The sequence below is a fragment of the Heteronotia binoei genome, chromosome 5, assembly GCF_032191835.1.
Source record: "Heteronotia binoei isolate CCM8104 ecotype False Entrance Well chromosome 5, APGP_CSIRO_Hbin_v1, whole genome shotgun sequence".
In the NCBI taxonomy this organism is placed as follows: Eukaryota; Metazoa; Chordata; class Lepidosauria; order Squamata; family Gekkonidae; genus Heteronotia; species Heteronotia binoei.
Window position 1 is genome coordinate 14,509,503 of NC_083227.1, and position 19,923 is coordinate 14,529,425.

A 19,923-nucleotide genomic window follows, 5' to 3' on the forward strand; every position below is an offset into this window, starting at 1 on the left:
GGCCGCTCTGAGCCTCTGTCCTTGAAAGGGCAGCTGCTGTGAGTGCCCTTTAGCCCCACCCACCTTACAGGGTGTCTGTTGTGGGGGAAGAAAATAAAGGCGATTGTGACCTGCTCTGAGTCTCTGATTCAGAGAGAAGGGCAGGGTATAAATCTTTCTTCTTCTTTTTCTTTCTTCTTCTCCTCCTCCTCCTCCTTCCCTCCCCTGCCTTGCAGCTCTCAGACATCTGATCATTATTCTGTGCTGCTCTTCCATTAAGCAAGTTTGGCCACCCCTGCTCCAGAGTAATCCCACTGAGCTGCATACGGCACCTCTCTGACGGCAGGCAGCCTGGCTGAAGTCCAGCCCGGCGGGCTCTGGGCGCCGCTGCCGATGCGATGGGAAAGGCAAGAAGCATAAAAAAAGAAAAACTGTCTGCAACTCTAGAACAAAGTAGGAGTCAAGTAACACTGACTTTTACGACCAACAAAGTTTTATTCAGAATGTAAGCTTTCGTGTGTACATGCACACGTCTTCAGACGAGGAATCATGTAGAAGTGTGAAGAAGTGTCCATGCACACAAGACAGCTTACATTCTGAATGAAACTTCGTTGGTCTTCAAGGTGCAAACTTGACTCTTACTTTGCTCTACTACTTCAGACCCAGCTTCACCCGAACTGGCCACTTGGATCTGTCTGCAGCTGTAAAGGAGTTAAAACAACCGAGCTGCTTCCTAGAGAGGCGGAAGAGTTCTCTTTGGAATGGGTTCGGGTGAAGCCTGGGTCTGCTATAACGTTCCATTACGATGTCTGCTGATTGCTGTGTCATTGGATACGGAGAAGAAGTGTGCGTGCACACGAGAGGTTGTACTTCGGATTAAACTTTGTTGCTCTTAAAGCTGTCCCTCGACTCGATTTTCCTCCTGAATGGGGAAAGAGAGCCGGGTAGGAGGGATGCAACAGTAGAGAAAAGCCTTGCAGCCGGATCCGGGGAAGGTCTCCTCTCGAGTAAGTCATTGCAATCTTTGGATGGAAGACAGACATTCTCCTTGCCTGCGATTGCCAATCCCCAGGTGGGGGCAGGGGATCTTCTCCCCGCTTCAGGGTCATCAGAAAGCAGGAGGGGAGGGAAATGTCTGCTGGACACTCCATTATTCCCTATGAAGACTGAAGCAGAGAGAAGGGTGCTCCAAAGAGTGATGGTGAGAGCACAGAAGATTTGTGGATGTTCTCTCCCCTCATTGGTGGATCTGTATGATATGGGATGTAAAAGGAAGATACAAATGATCTTAAGGGACCCTTCACATCCGGGCCACTTGCTATTTGAGATCTTACCGTCAGGTAGGCGATATAGAGTGTTGAAGGCTAAGACAAATAGATAGATTCAAGGGCAGCTTCTATCCAAGTGCCGTGGTTAGGCTAAATGCAGGGTTATGAATGGTTATTTGTTTTTAGATGCATTTAAATGGTCTATGTATATGTCCTTTTGTGGGTGTCGGTGCGTTGGTATGTTTGTGGAAGAGCACCTCATTTCGTTGCTCTCATTTTCTTTTTTGAGAACAATGACAATAAATTTATCTATTTCCATAGGGTATAATGGAAAATTGATCTATGGGTATCTGGGATTCCGGAGGGGCTGTTTTTGGAGGCAGGGGCACCAAATTTGTAGCATAGCATCCAGGGCCTCTCCTCAAAACACCCTCCAAGTTTCAAAACGATTGGCTTGGGGGGGGGGGGTCCAGTTCTATGAGCCCCAAAAGAAAATGCCCCTATCCTTCATAATTTCCAAGGGAGGGACGGCACTTCAAAGGTGTGCAGTCCCTTGAAATGTGACGGCCAGAACTCCCTTTGGAGTTCAAGTGTACTTTGGAAAACTCCCTTTGGCCAGAACTCCCTTTGGAGTTCAAGCGTACCTTGCTTCTTGCTCCGCCCCCAAAGTCTCCTGGCTGCACCCCCAAGTTCCCTGATATTTGTTGAATTGTTGGGAACTGGGGAGGGGGGAGGTCCAGGTGAAGCGCAAAACATCCGCAGCAGATTTTTAAAGAGCCCAACAGAGACATTTTTCTATCCTGAAGGACCAAACAAGCGTATTTTTAAAAGCGTGATACTTAATATAAAATAATGGCCATTAATCCTGATCTGAAAACGACAACACGGACACTCATTCTGATCCACTTAGGTGGCTCTTGACCAGGGTCAGTGACATAACTCTCTTTTGGTTGGTTTCTGTCTGTTCAATATCTTTCTCTCTCCCTCTTCATAGGCAAGTGAATAAGAGTGTCTTTCTGCAATCAGAGGCAACCCAAGGGAAGGAGATGGAAGAGGAGGTCCCGGAAGGCACCGGAACTGGCAAGGGATGGAGGAAAGTTCCTTGTCCCCTCCAAGCAGAGAGTGGTGTTGAATTCTGGGAAAGAGCTATGCCAGAGATCTTGGCTCCGAACACTACGGCTGCAGACGAACATAACCGATGCTTCCGGCAGTTCTGTTACCATGAGGCTGAAGGGCCCCGAGAGGTTTGCAGCCGGCTCCATGGACTCTGCAACCAGTGGCTGAAGCCGGAGAGGCACACCAAGAAGCAGATCCTGGACCTGGTGATCCTGGAGCAGTTCCTGGCCATCCTGCCCCAGGAAATGCAATGTTGGGTCAGAGGATGTGGGCCGGAGACCAGTTCCCAGGCGGTGGCCCTGGCCGAATGTTTCCTCCTGAGGCAGGCAGAGGAGAAGAGGCAGGCAGAACAGGTGAGGGGGTTTAATTCATTCAATTCATCCAGTGGCCTTATCCTAATGTTTCCTGGCCAGATATTTCTGTGTGTGTGTATGTCAACTGCCGTCAAGTTGCTTCTGAATTATGGTGACCCAATGAATTAACGTCCTCCAAAACCTCATATCGTTAACAGACTTGCTCGGGTCTTACAGACTGAGGGCCCTGGCTTCCTTGACTTGAGCCCATCTGTCCCATATTTGATCTTCTTTTCCTGTCGCCTTCGACCTTTCCTAGCATTACTGTCTTTTCCAGTGACTTTTGTCTTCTCATAATGTCACCAAAGTACAATAGCCTCATTTTAGTCATTTTAGTTTCTAGGGAGAGTTGAGGTTTGATTTGATCTAGGACCCACTGATCTGTCTTTTTTTGGCGGTCCACGGTGTCTGTCAAGAGTCTCCTCCAACAACACAGTTTAAAAGAATCAACTTTCTACATGCCAGCTTTCTTCATTGACCCAACTTTCACAACCACACCTAGAAATGGAGAATATGTGGCATGAATTAACTTGATCTCGATCACCAGAGACACAACTTTGCACTGAAGAGTCTTTTCTAGCTTCTTCATGACTGCCCTTCTCAGCCTCAACTTCCCTCCTTCCTTCCTTCCTTCCTCTCCCTCCCTCCCCTCCCTCCCTTCCTTCCTCCCTCCCTCCCATAAATTTTCCTTCCTTCCTTCCTTGTTTCCTTCCTCCCCCTCCCTCCCTTCCTCCCTCCCTCCCATCAATTTTCCTTCCTTCCTCCCTTCCCTTGCCTTCCTTTCCTTCCCTTCTTTCCCTTCCTTCCTTCCCTTTCTGTTCCTCCCTTCCTTCCTTCCTTCCTTCCTTCCTTCCTTCCTTCCTTCCTTCCTTCCTTCCTTCCTTCCTTCCTTCCTTCCTTCCTTCCTTCCTTCCTTCCTTCCCCTCCTCCCTCCCCTCCCCTCCCCTCCCCTCTCCTCTCCTCTCCTCTCCTCTCCTCTCCTCTCCTCTCCTTTCCTTTCCTTTCCTTTCCTTTCCTTTCCTTTCCTTTCCTTTCCTTTCCTTTCCTTTCCTTTCCTTTCCTTTCCTTTCCTTTCCTTTCCTTTCCTTTCCTTTCCTTTCCTTTCCTTTCCTTCTTTCCCTCCCTCCCTTTTGGTTGAAAATGGAGCCAAGGATGCAAATCTTGAACAAATGGAGCAAATCAAAGATTTCAGGTTTTCACGGCTGGTAACTTCATTAGGGTTTGTAGAATCTTTTGGGCTCAAGTGCCGTGTTCTACTGGAGAAAGTTTTCCTTCCAGACATTTCGTTCTCACTGTGGAGAACATCCTCAGTGGCGTTGTAGCCGGAGCAGGAGCAAATCTTGAACAGTTTCAAGTTCTTCATCGTTAACCCTAAATTTGTGCATTCCAGACTACATTACTTTTGACTGGTTCGGCTGTAATCCCGCTTTGGCATTTCCTCCTTTAGTAGTTGTCTGAAGTCTTCACTATTTTCTGCCAGTGCTGTGGTGTCATCTGCATATCTCAAATCGTTACAGTTCCTTCTGGCAATGTGGACTCCACCTTCATCTAAATCTGCTCCAGCATTCCTTATGATATGTCCTGCATATAGACTGAAGAGACAGTGAGATAACATACATTGTAGTCCGACACTTTTGCCAATTTGGAAACTGTCCTGTTTCTCCATATTCTGTTCTAACAGTGGCTTCTTGTCCAGAGTACAGGTAGCAATCAGACGTCGTGACATTCTCATGTCTTTTAAAACCAGCTGTAGCTTTTGGTGTAGTGGTTAAGTGTGCGGACTCTTATCTGGGAGAACCGGGTTTGATTCCCCACTCCTCCACTTGCAACTGCTGGAATGGCATTGGGTCAGCCATAGCTCTCATAGGAGTTGTCCTTGAAGGGGCAGCTGCTGTAAGAGCTCTCTCAGCCCCACCCACCTCGCAGGGTGTCTGTTGTGGGGGGTGGGGGGAAGGTAAAGGAGATTGTGAGCCAATCTGAGACTCCGCGATTCAGAGTATAGAGCGGGATATAAATCCAATATCATCATCATCTTCATGATCCATGCAGTCTAAAGCTTTGCTGTAATCTATGAAACAAAGCTGATCTTCTGCAATTCTCTTGTATGCGCCAGTAACCAATATAATTTGCAATATGATCTCAGGTACCTTGTCTTTTTCTGAATCCAGCGTGAACATCTGTTGTTTTTTCATTCCACTTATGCTAAAACAGCCTTTGTTGTAAGATTCCAAGCATCGCTTTACTCCCACGTGAAATTAATGTAGACGTCTAGAAGTTGCTACTGTCTTTGATGACTCCTTTATTCAAAATTGGAATGTCCAATGAGTGTTCCAAATCTGTGGGCTATTGTTTTACATAAGAACATAAGAGAAGCCATGTTAAATCAGGCCAATGGCCCATCCAGTCCAACACTCTGTGTCACACAATGGCAAAATTTTTATATATATATATATATACACACACACAGAGACACACTGTAGCTAATAGCCATTGATGGACCTCTGCTCCATATTTTTATCTAAACCTCTCTTGAAGGTGGCTATGCTTGTGGCCGCCACCACCTCCTGTGGCAGTGAATTCCACATGTTAATCACCCTTTGGGTGAAGAAGTACTTCCTTTTATCCATTTTAACCTGTCTGCTCAGCAATTTCATCGAATGCCCATGAGTTCTTGTATTGTGAGAAAGGGAGAAAAGTACTTCTTTCTCTACTTTCTCCATCCCATGCATTATCTTGTAAACCTCTATCATGTCACCCCGCAGTCGATGTTTCTTCAAGCTAAAGAGTCCCAAGCGTTTCAACCTTTCTTCATAGGGAAAGTGTTCCAGCCCTTTAATCATTCTAGTTGCCCTTTTGTTTTCCACATTTGTTACCATACTCTTGTTAAGATTTTGAGGGATTCCTTTTTTGTGTCTTGGGATAACTCTACTGATATCCCACCTAGTCCTGATGATTTGTTTCTCTCTGTTGCTCTCCGTGTAGCTTTGCCTTCATTTTCTTAAGCCCTTGGTTCTTCTTCAAAAGATTCTTCTTGAAAGGAATCTGTCATCCTTTTGTCTCTTTTGTGTAATTCTTCAGTGTATTGTTCCCATCTTTTCTTGGATATTTCCAGGGCTTTTTTTGTAGTAGGAACTCCTTTGCATGTTAGGCCACACACCCCTGATGTAGCCAATCCTTCAAGGGCTTACAGAGGAGAAGAAGATAATATTGGATTTATATCTCACCCTATACTCTGAAGGTGCATTTACACTACACTAACTAATGCATTTTACATCCGGATTTTTACTGTGTAAGGATAGCAAAAATCCGGATGTAAAACACAATAGTGTAGTGTGAATGCACCCTGAATCTCAGAGTGGTCATAATCTCCTTTACCTCCCCACCCCCTGCAACAGACATCCTGTGAGGTGGGTGGGGCTGGAAAGGGCTCTCACAACAGCTGCCCTTTCAAGGACAGAGGCTCAGAGCAGCGTACAATCCCTTTCCCTTCCTCCCCCACAACAGACACCCTGTGAGGTGGGTGGGGCTGGAGAGGGCTCTCCCAGCAGCTGCCCTTTCAAGGACAGAGACTCAGAGCAGCCTACAATCTCTTTTCCCTTCCTCCCCCACAACAGACACCCTGTGAGGTGCGTGGGGCTGGAGAGGGCTCTCATAGCAGCTGCCCTTTCAAGGACAGAGGCTTAGAACGACCTACAATCTCCTTTCCCTTCCTTCCCCACAACAGACACCCTGTGAGGTGGGTGGGGCTGGAGAGGGCTCTCACAGCAGCTGCCCTTTCAAGGACAGAGGCTCAGAGCGGCCTACAACCTCCTTTATCTTCCTCCCCCACAACAGACACCCTGTGAGGTGGATGGGGCTGAGGGAGCTTTCAGAGAAGCTGCCCTTTCAAGGACAACTCCTGTGAGAGCTATGGCTGACCCAAGGCCATGCTAGCAGGTGCAAGTGGAGGAGTGGGGAATCAAACCTGGTTCTCGCAGATAAGAGTCCGTGCACTTAACCACTACACCGAACTGGCTCTCTGACTACAGGGCTGTTAGTACAGGGCCTACTGTAAGCTCTTGGAGGATTGGCTACATCAGGGGTGTGTGGCCTAATATGCAAAGGAGTTCCTGCTACAAAAAAAGCCCTGGATGTTTCTACATCTAGATATTTCACTAGGTTTGGAAGAAAACCCAACCCTGATTCCTCCCGTGTTTAAAGCAGCTCTGATGTTGGGTGCAAGGATGAGGAGTCTGGGAGTGGATCACGATCCATCTCCTCAGCCTGTTCCATTCCTTCTCTTACCTGTGTCCCTTGCTGTTGTTTCAGATGTGGGGACCAGCAGTGAAGACGGAAGCGAAGCTCTCTGAGGCAGGAGGAGCTCCATCAGAGGAAATTCAGAGGGCCCAAGATGCCCTCTCATGTGGTAAGGGTGTTCTGTGCCCAGATGGGATTGGGGGACCTAATCAAATTGTTGGGTAAAAGGTTCAGGGCAGGAGAAAAGGGGAATACTTTTGCAGACTACATAGAATGCAGTTCTGGGGGACAGAGTGCCAAAAGAGGTAGTGACGGCCCCTAAACTTTAACGGGGAACAGACAGCACCACCCCGTGGCGCAGAGTGGTAAAGCTGCAGTACTGCAGTCGGAGCCCTCTGCTCATGACCTGAGTTCGATCCCAGCAGAAGCTGGGTTCAGGTAGCCAGCTTCAGGTTGAACATATATGAACATATGAAGCTGTCTTATACTGAATCAGACCCTCTGTCCATCAAAGTCAGTATTGTCTACTCAGACTGGCAGCAGCTCTCCAGGGTCTCAGGCTAAGGTTTTTCACACCTATTTGCCTGGACCCTTTTAGTTGAAGATGCTGGGGATTGAACCTGGGACCTTCTGCTTACCAAGCAGATGCTCTTTCACTGAGCCACCGTCCCTTGACTCAGCCTTCCATCCTTCTGAGGTCAGTCAAATCAGTACCCAGCTTGCTGGGGGGGAAAGTGTAGATGACTGAGGAAGGCAATGGCAAACCACCCTGTAAAAAGTCTGCTGTGAAAACGTGAAAGCAACGTCACCCCAGAGTCGGAAATGACTGGTGCTTGCACAGGGGACTACCTTTACCTTTTTATACAGCACCACAGAAGGAATTCCATCCTTATTGAAATTTATTAAAATATGCGTCTCTCACCTTCCTTCCATCTGAGGGTCTCAAGATGGCTCATAAAAGAGAGGGACGAGAAATTTGGGTGCAGCTGTTATTTCTCCTGCCAGTCAGGATTCCGGACAGTTCAGAGGGTCCCAGCAGGTGGGAGAACGGTGTGCCTGGGCTTTTGGCTTCATCCCGCAAGGATGCCACAAACGTTTGAGCTCCAGGGTTCACATTTCAAGTCTCACAGAAGTGTTGACAGCTTTTTACACCTGGTGCTTCTATTCCACCTCTCCGACACTTGACTAAAAGTCCTTACAAATTTTCTTGAGCATAAAGAAAACAAGTTTTCACTCCGGGAACAGGGATGTTTGAAGCAGATTTCAAAGAAGCAAACAAAATAGGACGCTGAGGTTGACATTCATCCTTCCCATGTTGTCTCCCTTGCAGGCAGTGAAGAGATGTTATCGAGATGTCACCTTTGCAGAGGAGTGGAAACGGCTGCTCCACCTCTGGCCCAGGTAGGGAGGGGGAAGAATGGGGGGATAGTCAAGTCTCCCCTCCTTTCTCAAGGAGGTTTTTGGTCCTGTTGACTGTGGAGAGGAAGGCTCTGAACCCCACTCACTCTATACATACTAAAAGCTACATCCTGCACTCTTCCAGAATTCCCCCTTCCATTGTGCATTCTCTGCCTGGCATGATCTCTGATGAGGAAACCTGCTTTTTCTTTCAGTCACCAATTTCCTTTGAGGAGGTGTCCATCTGTTTCACTGAGGCCGAGTGGGCCCTGCTGGATCGGGGCCAAAGAGCCCTCTACAGGGAGGTGATGCTGGAGAACTATGAGAGCGTGGGCTCTCTGGGTAAGGCTCTTTCATAGGGGCCAAAGGTGCAAATTGCTGCCATTGGGATGAGGTTCCAATCAAAATATTGAACAGTAAAGCTTTCTTAGAGCTCCAGGCTTGAAACCTGTTAGATTCCGTGGTTTGGTATAGCCATGAATCCTTACCTTAAGTAGCAGAGTGCTTCAAGCTAACTCAGTGAACTGAGGTGCTGGGTTTGCTAGCAAACTTACAGTTACGCAGAGCCTTTTTGTCCATTTCAGCAGCTTGGAGAATGCATTTAAAATTAAAATTGCTTTCTTTCTATGTCTCCCTCTCTCCTCCATCTCCCATCTAGAGTTTATTCTATGTGGCTCTTGCATTAAACAAGTTTGGCCACCCCTGTGGGAATAAGGTACGGTGAGCTGAAATAGATATAGTTGTTGGGTTAAGAGGGCAAACACTAACCACATCTGACAGCAATGAGGATCCTGTGAATTTAGGGAGAGGTCTTTGTGAGTTTCCTGCATTGTGCAGGGAGTTGGACTAGATGACCCTGGAGGTCCCTTCCAACTCTATGATTCTATTATTGCATGTGTGGGTTCTAACAGGATCTCTTTCCGTATTCCAGCAGGGTGTGACCAGAAAGAGGCGGTTGAGGAATTGCATTCTCTATCACCAGATGAAGTCGAGAATGAAGACTTGAGGGGAAATTTCAGAAATCTAGGTGGACCTAATTGGCAGAAAAGAAGCCACACTGTCAAGAAGAGGGGTGAACCCATTCTTTGCCCAAGGGGGGATTTCCATGAAGTAATTCACATAAAGAAGGAAACGTACAAGTGCTTGGTGTGTGGAGCGGACTTTTCAGGTCAATCTCAATATAATGTCCACTTACAAATGCACAATGGAAAGAAGACCCATCAGCACTTGGAGTGTGGAAAGACCATGATTCACAGAGCAGAGCTCCTTCGACATCAAAGAAGACATTCAGGAGAGAAACCTTATCACTTCTCAGTCTCTGGCAAGAGATTCTCCAAGAATATACATTTTCCAAAGCACGGTATAATGAATGAGTGTAAATGCTTTTGGTGCGGAATGTACTTCAGAGGCAGAGCACAGCTTCTTCGGCACCAAAGAATCCACAGAGGGGTGAAGCCTTTTGAATGCTTAGAGTGTGGAAAGAAATTCAGTAAAAGCAGTAATCTTCACCACCATCAAATAACCCACACAGGGGAGAAATCTTTTGAATGCTCAGAATGTGGAAAGAGATTCAGTAAGAGCAGTAATCTTCACCACTATCAAATAACCCACACAGGGGAGAAACCTTTTGAATGCCCAGAGTGTGGGAAGAAATTTAGTAGGAGTTCTGCTCTTCAGCGTCATCAAAGAACCCACACAGGGGAGAAACCTTTTGGATGCTTAGACTGTGGGAAGAAGTTCAGTCAGAGTAGTACCCTTAAAAATCACCTAAGAACCCACACTGGGGAGAAACCTTTTGAATGTTTAGAGTGTGGGAAGAGATTCAGCCAGAATGGCAATCTTCAAATTCATCTGAGAACCCACACAGGGGAGAAACCTTTTCAGTGCTCAGAGTGTGGAAAGAGATTCAATGGGAGACGCTATCTTCAGGAACATCAAAGAACCCACACGGGGGAAAAGCCATTTGAATGCTCAAAGTGTGGAAAGAAATTCAGGTTGCGTGTCCATCTTCAAAGGCATCTAAGAACTCACACAGGGAGAAACCATATAACTGTTTAGCCCAGCGGTGGTGAACTCATTTGTTATGAGGGTTGGATCCGACATAAATGTCACTTTGCCAGACCAGGCCATGTGTGCCATAAAATGTAATGCCAAGTAGCAGAGATATAACCTTCAGAAAGAACACGGGAAACTCAATTAACAATATTCCCCCCCCCCCAAAAAAAAATACTAACATGCATAAAATATTACAAGGATTTCTTTTATTTAACAATCTTTGATAAGTGACACTCCTTTGTTTTGAATTGCGGCATCTGGAGTCAGTTGTCTGTGCTATAGCAATCTTGAAAATGCTGTTCAGGTGTGCATCTGTAAACTGAGAACGTATTTTTTTATTTCTGGGCACTTCTTATAGAAAAGAGGGAGCCCTGTGGGACAGAGTGGTAAGCTGCAGTACTGCAGTCCAAACTCTGCTCATGATTTGAGTTCAATCCCAGCGGAAGCGGAGTTCGGGTACACAACTCAACGTTGACTCAGCCTTCCATCCTTCTGAGGTTGGTAAAATGAGTACCCAGCTTGCTGGAGGTAAAGTGTAGATGACTGGGGAAGGCAATGGCAAACCACCCCGTTAAAAGTCTGCCAAGAAAACGTCATGATGTGATGTCACCCCATTGGTCATTAACAACTCAGTGCTTGCACAAGGGGATGACCTTTACTTTAAAAAAACAACAACAACACCTTATTATAGAAAAGACCTGTTCACAGACATACGGTGTCCCAAACAGAGGAAGAATTTTAGCAGCAAAAGCCCTAAGTTGGGGGTAATTTAGATCCCAAAACTGATAAAATTTCCTAATGTCAACTTCAGAAAGATTATCCTTCAACACACCATTACACTGCTGCCACACCTACATGTGATTTGTGGAATCTTTATATTGGTAGGCGGGGAGAAGAAAGAAAAGGGCCTGTTCAGTAAAGAAGTAAAGGAAGGGAATCCTGAGGGTGGTTGAAATTGTCATAGCAGGCTAACTTGTCAAACCTGGTCAAATTCAAGTCCCCTATGGACTTAGGGGGTGGAGCAGGTTGTGACAGGCATGACTGAACTCCAAAGGGAGTTCTGGCCATTACATTTAAAGGGACAGCACACCTTTGAAATGCCAACCCTCCATTGGAAATAATGAAGGATAGGGGCACCATCTTTGGGGGCTCATAGAATTGGACCCCTTGGTCCAATCTTTTTTGAAATCTGGAGGGTATTTTGAGGAGAGGTACTGGATGCTATGCTGCAAATTTGGTGCCTCTGACTCAGCCTTCCATCCTTCTGAGGTTGGTAAAATGAGTACCCAGCTTGCTGAGTAAGAGCAATGTAAGAGCTCCCATAGAGCTCCAGATACCCACGGATCAATTCTCCATTATACCCTATGAGTTCCATCCAGATATGAAGACCTTTTTTAAAAAATGCCTGTACATAATTACTGTAAATAAATATTTTGTCTTTTTAAAGTGGAGTCCCTTCTGTACTACCTAGATCCCCCAACCGCCTTAGACCACCATGCTATTGCAAGAGGGGAGTCCAGGGAAGGCATGCAGTTGGCAAGGGTGCCAATCCTCCAGGGGTCTCCCAAAGAAGGACTTTGGTCTCTGGGTTAACCAGGTGCTGGGCTGGCAGAGGACTTTGAGGCCAGGCCTCAGAACTGGCAAGGGGGATTGGGAGTCCTGTTCCTCTCAGTCAGGAACCCCTAAATTGAGCAGGTGGTGGCAGCGTGCCCTAGTGGTGGGAAGAAGATCCCACCCACTCCAAAAGGGAGTTGACAGGACTGGATCTGGAGTTCGAATCAGGCTGGTTCCGTCACGCTCCCAAATTGTTAGAGCGTTCCCAAGTGAAACCATAAGAGTTTTCAGCAATTTCCTAGAGCATCCCCGTGTGATGTGCCGCTGTTATATGTGAAGTGACAGCTTATAGCATGTGCTGCAGAACTGAAAGTAGATCTGGAGGCTTAGATGATCTACATGACAGCAGGTGGCTGGCTGTCAGAGGTATTGCATCAGCCAGCAGAGTCAGCATGACACAGCAAGTTGCTGATTGGCTGTCCAATGTATAAATGTACAGAGTAACTATGGTGTGTGTGGGTTAATGGAGTTGGAGTTGCAGCGGACCATATTGTCAGTCAGAAGAGTGAGTGGTGTTGTAAATAAATGTATATAGTGGTTTTACAGCTACTGTGTACAGCGTTCATTCTTGCGTCACCCTCTTGGACTCTAAGCGCATCGACATGCGACACGTCACCTCCGGGTGACCTTTACTTGGCAACCCTGTTTTGCCAGGACAATCTGATTTCTTGATTTGCAATTAATCTGGATTCTAAAAGTACTGAACACCAGTGTTTGAGATGCTACGGCTCTCTGGTTAGACCCCCCACCATGGTTAGGACTTGACAGAGTGCCAGAATGCATTCCTAAATAGATAAATGTGTACTAGCGGGTTATCTTTTCCCTTTCCTTAAAATGAATACTGAAATTGCTTCTAGCTTGAAAATGTGTACAGTATGGTTTTCTTTTAATAAATGGTTTTAACTTTGCAACAGCTCTCTCTCTCTCAAATTACGGGGTTCTTGCCAGTTATCCCCCCCGCCTTACTGAACCCGGTGGGAGTGTGTAATGTACTGGGTTCAGAGATGTTCAACAGCAACCATTCTTTATTAGCGATCACCCAACAAGACAACACGGCAGGGCCGGGTCCTTGCTTATATGCATGCACCCGGAACAACCCCCTCCCAAGTCCAGTCCAATCCTGACTGGTTAAAATTCACGCCACAGTTCTTAAGGAGAGCCAGTTTGGTGTAGTGGTTAAGTGTGCGGACTCTTATCTGGGAGAACCGGGTTTGATTCCCCATTCCTCCACTTGCACCTGCTGGGATGGCCTTGGGTCAGCCATAGCTCTGGCAGAGGTTGTCCTTGAAAGGGCAGCTGCTGTGAGAGCCCTCTCCAGCCCCACCCACCTCACAGGGTGTCTGTTGTGGGGGAGGAAGGAAAAGGAGATTGTAGGCCGCTCTGAGCCTCTGTCCTTGAAAGGGCAGCTGCTCTGAGAGCCCTCTCCAGCTCCACCCACCTCACAGGGTGTCTGTTGTGGAGGAGGAAGGGAAAGGAGATTGTAGGCAGCTCTGAGCCTCTGTCCTTGAAAGGGCAGCTGCTCTGAGAGCCCTCTCCAGCTCCACCCACCTCACAGGGTGTCTGTTGTGGAGGAGGAAGGGAGGAGGAAGGGAAAGGAGATTGTAGGCCGCTCTGAGCCTCTGTCCTTGAAAAGGCAGCTGCTGTGAGAGCCCTCTCTAGCCCCACCCACCTCACGGGGTGTCTGTTGTGGGGGAGGAAGGGATAGGAGATTGTAGGCCGCTCTGAGCCTCTGTCCTTGAAAGGGCAGCTGCTGTGAGAGCCCTCTCTAGCCCCACCCACCTCACGGGGTGTCTGTTGTGGGGGAGGAAGGGAAAGGAGATTGTAGGCCGCTCTGAGCCTCTGACCTTGAAAGGGCAGCTGCTGTGAGAGCCCTCTCCAGCCCCACCCACCTCACAGGGAGTCTGTTGTGGGGGAGGAAGGGAAAGGAGGTTGTAGGCCGCTCTGAGCCTCTGTCCTTGAAAGGGCAGCTGCTGGGAGAGCCCTCTCAGCCCCACCCACGTCACAGGGTGTCTGTTGTGGGGGAGGAAGGGAAAGGAGATTGTAGGCTGCTCTGAGCCTCTGTCCTCTCTGGATTTTGGAGAAAAAGCCAGGATTAACAGGGGGAGGGATATTCCTCCAATCAGAAAGAGGCCCTTGGAATTTGTCAATCCTCGCTTGGCAGATCTGGCACCCTGAGCCATTGCAAACGGACATCCACAGTTGGTTCTGAGTTCGACTTGGGATTCCCCCCTCCCCGCCATGTCCACTGGAGGAGGAGGAGGGGTGAGAAATATATATGTGGGGGAGTTTGAGTAAGGCTGTGAGAAAGGGGACTAATGGCAGGGAAGGGTAGGAAAGCCTTTGCAAACGCATGGTGACAAGCAGCCCCCCAGCTGGGCTGAAAGCCCCAGGCCCAGTTGGGTATAGATCAGGGGTGGCCAAACTGTGGCTCGGGAGCCACATGTGGCTCTAGAAGCCCCCACTGCCCCCGTAGGTCAGCTTGTCCAAGCCAAGCCAGCCGGCAGCTTGGAGAATGCATTTAAAGTTGCTTTCTCTCTACCTCTCCCTCATCTATTTGCTTCTTTCCCTCCCTGTCCTGCAGCTATCAAACATCTGACATTCATGTCTTGCAACTCTCACACATCTGACGTTCATGTCTTGCGGCTCTCAGACATCTGACGTTCATGTCTTGCGGCTCTCACACATCTGACATTCATGTCTTGTGGCTCTCAGACATCTGACATTTATTCTATGTGGCTCTGACATTAAGCAAGCTTGGCCACCCCTGGTATAGATGGAATTCTCTGTCTGGGGCAGTGATGCTCTATATTCTTGGTGCTTGGGGGGGCACAGTGGGAGGGCGTCTAGTGTCCTGGCCCCACTGGTGGACCTCCTGATGGCATCTGGGTTTTATGGCCACTGTGTGACACAGAGTATTGGACTGGATGGGCCATTGGCCTGACCCGACATGGCTTATCTTGTGTTCTTTAAACGAATGGCTTCATCAGAAGAAAACAGAACAAAACCCCTTTCAATGGTGGGCAGTGTGCAGGGCTTTTTTTTTTTTTTTAAGACAAGAGTCCAGCAGGAACTAATTTGCATATTAGGCAAGGCAATGGTAAACCACCCCGTAAAAAGTCTGCTGTGAAAACGTTGTGAAAGCAATGTCACCCCAGAGTCGGAAACGACTGGTGCTTGCACAGGGGACTACCTTTTTTAAGAGCCCCGTGGCACAGAGTGGTAAAGCTGCAGTACTGTAGTCCTAAGCTGTGCTCACGACCTGAGTTTGATCCCAGCAGAAGGTGGTTTCAGGTAGCCGGCTCGAGGTTGACTCAGCCTTCCATCCTTCCGAGGTTGGTAAAATGAATACCCAGCTTGCTGGGGGGAAAGCGTAGAGGACTGGGGAAGGCAATGGCAAACCACCCTGTAAAAAGTCTACCGTGAAAACGTTGTGAAAGCAACGTCACTCCAGAGTCGGAAACGACTGGTGCTTGCACAGGAGACCTTTCCTTTCCTTTTCCTGCTGCCGAGCCAGCCGGAACTGTGTTCCGGTGCATTCCTGTTCAAAAAAAGCCCTGCAGAGTGTGTCTGAATGACCCTGTGCAGAAATCTATGTAAATATTTAACACATTTACATTAAAACATCTACTACATAAAAATATGAGATCACCCTGAATGGCTTGCGGAAGCCCTCATGGAGAAAATCTTGCTTGGCATAAACCGTGTGTGTGCGCGCCAGGAGGTGGGGTATGGTTGCCAATCTCCAGGTGGGGGCAGGGGATCCCCTGCTTTGGAGGCCCTCCCCCCTGCTTCAGGGTCATCAGAAAGCGGAAGGGGGGAAGGGAAATATCTGCTGGGCACGCCATTATTCCTTATGGAAACCGATTCCCATAGGGTATGATGGAGAATTGATCTGCAGGTATCTGAGGCTCTGGGGGGGGGGGCTGTTTTTTGAGGTAGAGGCACCATTTCAGCATAGCATCCAGGGCCTCTCTCCAAAATACCCTCAAAAGATTCAAAAGGATTGGATCAGGGGGTCCAATTCTATGAGCCCCCAAAGAAGGTGCCCCTATCCTTCATTATTTCCAAAGGAGGGGAGGCATTTAAAAGATGTGCAGCTCCCTTAAATGTGATGGCCAAAACTACCTTTGGAATTCAACGATGTTTGTCACAGCCTTGCTCCCAGCCTCACCCCTAAAGTGTCCTGGTTCCGCCCCAAAGTCCCCAGATATTTCTTGAATTGAGTCTCAATGAGAACAGGGCACTAGAAATAGGGTTGCCAAGTCCAATTCAAGAAATATATGGGGATTTTGGTGGTAGAGCCAGGAGACTTTGTGGTTGGAACCAGGAGCAAGGTTGTGACAAGCACAGTTGAACTCCAAAGGGAGTTCTGGCCAGCACACTTAAAGGGGACCACACACCTTTTAAATGCCTTCCCTCCATTGGAAATACTGAAAGATAGGGGCACCTTCTTTTGGGGCTCATAAGACTGGTCTCCCTGGTCAAATTCTTTTGAAACTTGGAGGGCGTTTTGAGGAGCGACACTGGATGCTATGCTGACAATTTGGTGCCTCTACCTCAAAAAACAGCCCCTCTGAAGCCCCAGGTACCCACAGATCAATTCTCCATCATATCCTATGGGAAACCATTATAAGAACATAAGAGAAGCCATGTTGGATCAGGCCAATGGCCCATCCAGTCCAACATTCTGTGTCACACAGTGGCAAAAAATTTTATACACACACACACACTGTGGCTAATAGCCACTGATGGACCTCTGCTCCATATTTTTATCTAAACCCCTCTTGAAGGTGGCCATGCTTGTGGCCGGCACCACCTCCTGTGGCAGTGAATTCCACATGTTAATCACCCTTTGGGTGAAGAAGTACCTCCTTTTATCCGTTTTAACCTGGCTGCTCAGCAATTTCATCGAATGCCACGAGTTCTTGTATTGTGAGAAAGGGAGAAAAGGACTTCTTTCTCTACTTTCTCCATACCATCTCCATAGAGAATAATGGAGTGCTCAGCAGACATCCCCCCTGATGACCCTGAAGCTGGGGGTGGGTCTACCAAACCGGGAGATCCCCTGCTCCCACCTGGGGATTGGCAACCCTATAAGAGAGTTGCAGTTGGAGCCTCAGAGATCAACAGTCTTCCATTAGGGGGTTATTACCCTTTGTCTCTCTGCTAAACTCACCCACCTGGGGATTGGCAACCCCAGCACCTCAGAGGGCAAGCTGGCTGAAGGCAGCCCAGCCCAGCCGGGTCTGAGCACTTCTCTGGATGGGAAGGAAGGGCAGGAAACCTTCCCACCGTGCACCCCGGTCTGCAGCTCTGAAAGGGTTAAAGCAGCTGAGCTGTTTGCTAGAGAGGCGGGGGGGGGCGAGGCGGGGCACCGGAAGGGCTTGCGTTAGAAGTTGGGCTGGGTAGTTTTGTTGGGCTGTAGTCTGAATCTGTTAAAGCATCTCCCTTGTATTCTTTGCTCATTGCTGCAGTCCTCTACCTACCTATCTGTGCTGAATTGCATTGCACGGAATAGGAGGACTGGTGCATGCACAGGAGAGGTTGTCTTAAAAGGCGCCCCCTGGATTCCCCATTTCCCTTCTGAATGGGGGAAAGCGAACAGGGAGGGCTTGGGGGGGGGAGATGCAACCGTAGAGGAGAGCCTGCCAGCCAGATCCTGGGAAGGTTTCCTCTCGAGTAAGTCATCCACGGCCTCGGAAGGCATGATTCCGGCTAGCGTGTGGCTTGGGGGGGCTACGTCATTTGAAAAGGGGGTTGCCAATCCCCAGGTGGGGGCAGGGGATCCCCCGGGTTCGAGGCTCCCCCTTCAAGGTCATAAAAAAGCATGGCGAGGCGGGAGGGACATGTCTGCTGGGCACTCCATTAATCCCTATGGGGACCGATTCCCCTAGAGCCAGGGGTGGCCAAACTTGCTTAATGTAAGAGTCACATAAGGATGTTTGAGAGCAGGAAGGTAGGTAGGTAGGTGGGAGAGGGGGAAAGAAAGTGACTTTTAACTTTAAGTGCATCCTCCAAGCTGCCGGCTGGCTTGGCTTGGAGAAGTGATTTAAAGAGAGAAATGCCTTTTCCAAACCATCCAACCAGGTGGCAAGGGCTTCGAGAACCACACGATATGTGTGGAAGAGCCACAGTTTGGCCACGCCTGCCTTAGGGTGTAACAGAAATAGAGAATTGATCTGTGGGTATCTGGGGTTCTGGAGGGGGCTGTTTGTTGAGGTAGAGGCCCCACATTTTCAGCATAGCATCCGGTGCCTCTCTTCAAAACACCCTTTCAAAAAGATTCGACCAGGGGGTCCAATTCTATGAGCCCCAAAAGAAGATGCCCCTATCCATGATTTCCAATGGAGAGAAAGCATTTAAAAGCTGCTGGGCAGGACCAGATCTACATGGTTTTTGAGGGGGGGGGGGGGCAAAATTAAAAAATGATGCCCCCTCTTGGGCCATTCTGTATTATGGTCCCATAGAATACAATGGACTCCATACACAATTTGGCCCCCCTCCCGTCAGCACCCGGGGCAAGCACCCCCTTCTGCCCCCCCCCCCTATCTGGCCCTGCTTCTGGGAGAGCTCTCTCAGCCCCACCCACCTCACAAGGTGTCTGATGTGGGGGAAGAAGATAAAGGAGATTGTAAGCCACTAAGACTCTGATTAAGAGAGAAGAGTGGGGTATAAATCTGCAGTCTTCTTCTTTCTGGGCTTCAGTTTATCTGGAGATGCACTCACTAGACAGGCTGGTCCCCAGAAAATCGGAGGCCAAACTCATAACATCCACAGCAGATTTTTAAAGCGCCCAATAGAGATATTTCTCTTTTCCTGAAGGACCGAATAAACAATCTACTTAAAAGCTTGATTCTTAATATAATGCAAACACAATGGACAATAATCCTGATCTGCAGACTAGAACCCTCCGGTCTTCTGAAGTATCTTTCTGCCTTTTTGATCTCTTCCCCTCTCCATCTTCATAGGCAAGTGAATAAGAGCGTCTTTCCACAGTCAGAGGCAACTCAGGAGGAAGGGAAAGAAGATGGAAGAGGAGAACCCAGAAGGCCCTGGAACTGGCAAGAGATGGAGGAAAAGTCCTCATCCCCTCCAAGCTGGGAGTAGTGTTGAATTTTGCGAAAGAGCTGAGCCAGAGATCTTGGCTCAGGACACTATGACTACAGAGGAATGCAGCCGATGCTTCCGGCAGTTCTTTTACCACGAGGCTGAAGGGCCCCGAGAGGTTTGCAGCCAGCTCCATGGACTTTGCAACCAGTGGCTGAAGCCGGAGAGGCACAGCAAGAAGCAGATCCTGGACCTGGTGATTCTGGAGCAGTTCCTGGCCATCCTGCCCCAGGAAATGCGATGTTGGGTCAGAGGATGTGGGCCGGAGACCAGTTCCCAGGCGGTGGCCCTGGCCGAAGGTTTCCTGCTGAGTCAGACAGAGGAGAAGAGGCAGGCAGAACAGGTGAGGGGATTTTATTCACCCAGCTCAAGCAGTGACCTTTTCCTAAGGCTTCCACTCAGATATTTCTCTGGGTGTGCATGTTAACTGCCATCAAATTGCTTCCACGTTATGGCGACCCTTTGAATTTATGTCTTTCAGAAAGTCCTATTGTTAACAGCCTTGTCCACATCTGGCAAACTGAAAGTTGTAGCTTCCTGGATTGAGTCAATCCATCCCATGTTTGGTCTTCTTCTTTTTCTGCCGCCTTCAGTTTTTCCTGGCATTATTGTCTTTCCTAGTGACTTAAGAACATAAGAGAAGCCATGTTGGATCAGGCCAATGGCCCATCCAGTCCAACACTGTGTCACATAAGAACATAAGAGAAGCCATGTTGGATCAGGCCAATGGCCCATCCAGCCCAACACTCTGTGTCACATAAGAACAAAAGAGAAGCCATGTTGGATCAGGCCAATGG

The 19,923-nt window shown here is 48.4% G+C and overlaps 1 protein-coding gene across 1 annotated transcript; it reads left to right on the plus strand.

Moving 5' to 3' along the window:
- Positions 1-935: 935 nt before the first annotated feature.
- Positions 936-19,553, plus strand: LOC132571729 (zinc finger protein 24-like). Its single transcript, XM_060238524.1, has 2 exons — positions 936-986; positions 18,988-19,553. Exon 2 carries the CDS (start codon positions 19,047-19,049, stop codon positions 19,551-19,553), a length of 507 nt encoding a protein of 168 aa, XP_060094507.1. The 5' UTR covers positions 936-986; positions 18,988-19,046.
- The last annotated feature ends 370 nt before the right edge of the window (positions 19,554-19,923 follow it).